Source organism: Glycine max, chromosome 18 (assembly GCF_000004515.6).
Source record: "Glycine max cultivar Williams 82 chromosome 18, Glycine_max_v4.0, whole genome shotgun sequence".
Lineage (NCBI taxonomy): Eukaryota > Viridiplantae > Streptophyta > Magnoliopsida > Fabales > Fabaceae > Glycine > Glycine max.
Window position 1 is genome coordinate 42,972,414 of NC_038254.2, and position 5,037 is coordinate 42,977,450.

A 5,037-nucleotide genomic window follows, 5' to 3' on the forward strand; every position below is an offset into this window, starting at 1 on the left:
ATTTGAAGCTAAAATTTTTAGCTTAGCCAAAACTGCGAAATCTACAACACTCCTTCTTTGCAAATCCAAGCTTTTGGCTCCATTAATGGCTACGCAAGCATCCAAAATCATAATAAACATATCAATAAACAATATTTAAGCTTCTAAATACTAAACCCCAACAAAAGAACTCAAGATTCAAGCCAAAGAACTCAAAACCATCATAAAGAAAGAAAAAGGGGGTAAGCTTCTCTTACATACAACATCTCCAAGCTAGATTTGAGAAGAAGAAAAGAAAGATTTTGAGCTCACTCAAAGAACTTGGTCATATCAACAATATCATCACCTCACCACCCGTGGAAAAACACAATCAAAGAAACACTCATGAGAGTTTCTACATCAAAACCCCTATAGGTCATCCTAATAAAGGAAGAGAGAGAGAGAAAAAAAGAGGAGAACAAAGAGACCAAAGGGAGAAAGAAAGGTGCATACCAAATAGAAATCAACAAAAGAGCTATATAGGAGAAGGAAAAAGGATCTCCCTTTTTTGAACTTCAAAATTCTCCTAGCTATGGAGAAGAGACATTGAGGAGAAGAATAAAAATGAGAGAGGGAGGAGGCTTCCCGTGTTACTAAAGAGAGGGAGGGTTTGCTTTTGGTTTTTGCTAAATGTTCCTCAGTTATCTCCTACCGCACCCTTTTTTGCATAACAAAAAACACATAGCTAATGTCCAAATATCATGGAAACCCAAACATTACACATGTAAAAAAAAAATCATTCCATTTTATTAATTGGCTCATTAAGTAACATAACTTAAATTTAATTTCTCTTGCACATTAATTAAATCACTTATCATGCATTACATAAAAAACACCATGATACAGCTTGTCTTTAGCTGCTAAGTATTTATGCATGTGCTGCATTTGAACACATGTGGGACAACAATAATAACATATTTTATTCAATATTAATCTCTCTTCTTTAAGTTTTTCTTTTACCTACAATCAACTTTAATTTAAATATTTCTTCTTTAAACCACTCTATTAATTTTCAACCAAACAACCTCTATTTTCACCTATTATTTATCTTATTTTATTTTCTCGTCTATTAACTTTCATTCTTCCTTTTCTTTCTTGTCATTGAAATACAATGTTGATGATTAATTTAAATATTTTATTTATTTAAAAATAAAATATTATAGTTTAAAGTTTAAAATTTCCTTGTAAACTTTCATTGTGAGAATTTCAAGGATTTTGATAATATTAAAAAAATAATATTTATTTCCTATTTGGTTATTTTGACAAGTAATTTCCTTTTTATTTAATACCTTGTGCATACATTTTTCTTAATTAATAAAGAATCAGTATTGGAAGCAAAAGAAACGGAGTCCGCCCCCTGGCATTGGTTTGAATAAATAGACGACATTCTGTTTTCTGTTTTCAGTTTTCAGTTAGAGTGGTTGCACATTGCACTCATTCACTCTCACCTCACTGTTAGTTTCTTGAAAGAAAAAGTCGTCAAAGAAGCAAGAAGTGAAGAAGAATGTCTCTGCAACCTGGTTCTAGTCTGCTTCAGAGAAGAGGAAGAGAAGCTATCATAGTAGAACTGACCCCTACAAAGACACCCTCCTCAGTAAACGAAGAGAATCTTTTGCTGTCTATTCCAAAGAAGAGGTTTGCAATCTGCATGCATCTTTAATTTTGAGCCACAACTTATTTTCTTAGCCTTTTTTGTTCAGAATCTGAATCTTGTTTATTAGCTATTGGAAGCTATTCCTGTGATGAAGCAACGACTATGGTCTGAGTCCGCTGCCGAACAATTCGAGGGAACTATTCACTTCAGAAAACTGTTAGCAAATGGTATATCAATTCATATTTTTAATTTTTTTTTTCCATCCATAGTTAGTTTGGTGTAGGACACTAATTTTTCACATTCACTGGGTTTAGGGCACCCTCCAATTGATGAGGTGATTAAAGCAGACGTTGTCCCTCGCATTGTGGAGTTCTTGGAAAGCGATGGTTTACACCAGTTGCAGGTATGCTTTTCATTCCCCTCATCTTTCTGATAAGTGAAGGTTTTGAGTTTTTTGTCCTTACTCACCCAATAGTTGTTATTTTTTTCCTCCTTGTACAGTTTGAGGCTTTATGGGTGTTAACCAATATTGCTAGTGGAACATCCCAACACAAAAGAGCTGTTATTGACCACGGAGCTGTTCCCAAGTTGGTGAAACTTCTCAGCCCTACCAACAACTATGACGATGTCAGAGAGCAGGTAAACTCTTCCTCACTCCCCTTCACTAATTTCATTTCGGTGCATGTTTGGATGAACATTGATGAAATTGAGTTTGAACATTTTTGTTAAACAATAAGTCAAGAGTAGAATTCAATATAAAATTTTGAATCCAGCCGAAAAGTTACTCAAATTGATTCAATTCAGAATCTATTCTGAATTATTCTCTAACGTGGAATCAAATGCACACTTAACCGTTGTTCAATTTCCTGTGCTAATGACTCATATGTTTATCAGTTTCCTCACTCTTATGTTTGTACAATTTCTATCATCTATGAAGCATTTTGCTGAATTATTAAGCAACTATTTCCCATGTCTTGAACAGGCAGTATGGGTTTTAGGGAACATTGCTTTTGATTCCCCATGCTATAGTGATCTTATTCTTAACGAACATGCTCTTCTACCATTATTATCTCTGTTGAACCCACCATCTCCAATATTGTCTATGTTGAGGATTACTACATGGACTTTATCCAACTTGGTCCGTGGAAAGCCTCCGGTAACTTTGGAACAGGTTGGGGACATTTCATTTCATAAAATCTTGTTGCTGTAGTTAAAATTATCCTCTCTGTCCATAATAGTATAATGGGCTTGATCTTTGTCAGGTAAAGACTTTGATGCCTGTCCTTAAGACACTCATCCACAACAGCGACGAAGAAGTTGTATCAGATGCATGCTGGGCTCTCTTTTACATTTCAGATGTCTCAAGTGACACAACAAAGACTATTGTTGAAGCAGAATTTTGCGTAAAACTTGTGGATCTTCTGACGTATGTCATCTCATTGCATTTATTTGATGCTAGTAGTACCTTTTGTGTCTTTCATAATTCATATCATGGGTGACTTCATGTACTCCATTTTCTTATCCTATTTTTCGATAATTTGGGATGATTAAATTGCATTTTAGCAGGAATTCATCACTTACAGTTATTGTACCTGTACTTCGGACTCTGGGAAACATTGTTGCTGGTGATGATGCTCAGACTCAGGTAGAAAAAAACAATGTATCATTATCTTCTCATTCTTCTGAAAGCTTGATTTTTTTATTATGTGGGCAAGGTGTAACTCTGTATCTAGGAGCCTAATTATTTATATGTACTATGTCACATTATAGAAAATATTGGTATCAACGAGTCATATTGACAATTAAGAAAATATCATTATTTTTTGGTCCCTTTGTCCTTTTTCTTTTGCTCTCCAAAAAATAAACTTTGCATATTTTCAGCTTACAATTGATAAAGGATTGATCCCGGGTCTTTCGAAACAACTTCTTATTTCTCGGGACAAAGAACAGATCTACAAAGAAACTTGTTGGACAATCTCAAATATCACAGCTGGGAATGGAGCTCAAATACAGGTAAAGAAAAGAGTATGAATCTTATAATATATCTTGCTTTTAGGTGTGTCATGTATATGCAAGGGAGTTTGAACTTTTAAACTGACATTTTACTTCGCTTGCAAGTTGCAATACAACTTGTTGTTTGTTGAAAATATTAACATAGAACAAGAGAAACCTTATAAGAAAATTATTATGATTATCGGCGCAGGCTATCATCGATGCCCATATTATTCCTGTTCTTGTTGCTATTGTAATTTATCGTAAAGACTGTGAGATTGACCTAAAGAAGGAGGTGGCCTGGGCCATCTCCAATGCCACTAGAGGATCTCATGACCAAATCAGGTATGGTTCACCATTACATTTTATTTTCCTTTATCATAATTTTTCCTCTTCAGAAAATACATGGATCACTTTTATCAGTGGAAAAAACAAAGAAAAGGTAACACACACACACACATATATGACTCCAAAAGAATAATGCATGGTATGTTACTCCTGGTTTATTAATAAAGTTATTTATAATAATGCTTACTTCCTCTGCATTATGTTGTGATAATACTTAATTAGGTGTATGATGAAACATTATTGTAGGTACCTGGTGGATCAAAGTTGCATTCAGGCACTATGTGATCTCTTGGCTTATCCAAACTCAGAGATTGTGTCAAACTGTCTCGAGGGGCTAGAGAACATTTTGGTGGTTGGAGAAGTTGACAAGGATATTGATAGAGGCAATAGCTTTGCTGAAAGGGTTGATAAGTGTGATGGATGGGGTATGATTGAAAATTTGAAGAGCCATGACAAGAAGGAGATTAAAGAGAGAGCTGCGAGGATTTTCAAGACATTTTGGGCAGAGGATGATTTGGTGGAAGATACGGATCTTCAGGATGATTTGGGCAGAGGATGAGTTTGGTCAACAAGATTTTTCATATTTTGAATCATAGTATTCTGTTGTCTACTGCTCAGCCATGGCTCTGGATTTCTTTTGTTTTGCACATGGGAGGATAGTAATTTGGCATATTACTAAAAGTTGATAACCCGGTTACATGATACAGTGCGTATTTCAGTTAGATTTACTTGTTTCTCTATGCTGCAAATTAAAGAAAAGTTGTTGTATGTCTTGCCTTGTGTGTGTAATCAGCACAACTCTCTAGGCCACGCATTGACCTTAATGTGTTTAATGGCCTTCATTCACTGGAGAAGAATAAGTGCAGTATTAAAATTTACAAGCCAGTTTCATTTCCCCTTCTAAATTATTATTATTTTTTATTAAAAATATGAATACTAGTAGACTTTTTCAACAATTATTTTTTATAAAATTAGAGAGCCAACTGAAAATAGAAGCATTCCAACTATATTGACACCTTCTGAGAACCCAAAGCAAATCACTCCAAATATCATTAGAAAGAGGAGAATAAAATTAACAAAATGGA

At 34.5% G+C, this 5,037-nt stretch overlaps 1 protein-coding gene across 1 annotated transcript; it reads left to right on the forward strand.

The window, feature by feature from the left end:
* The first annotated feature begins 1,522 nt into the window (after positions 1-1,522).
* Positions 1,523-4,602, forward strand: LOC100785398 (importin subunit alpha-4). The gene is made up of 10 exons (XM_041011817.1): positions 1,523-1,612; positions 1,740-1,847; positions 1,932-2,015; positions 2,114-2,251; positions 2,595-2,783; positions 2,875-3,038; positions 3,179-3,257; positions 3,494-3,625; positions 3,816-3,949; positions 4,199-4,602. The coding sequence occupies exons 1-10, from the start codon at positions 1,523-1,525 to the stop codon at positions 4,509-4,511; spliced, it is 1,431 nt and encodes a 476-aa protein (XP_040867751.1). The 3' UTR covers positions 4,512-4,602.
* Positions 4,603-5,037: the final 435 nt, after the last annotated feature.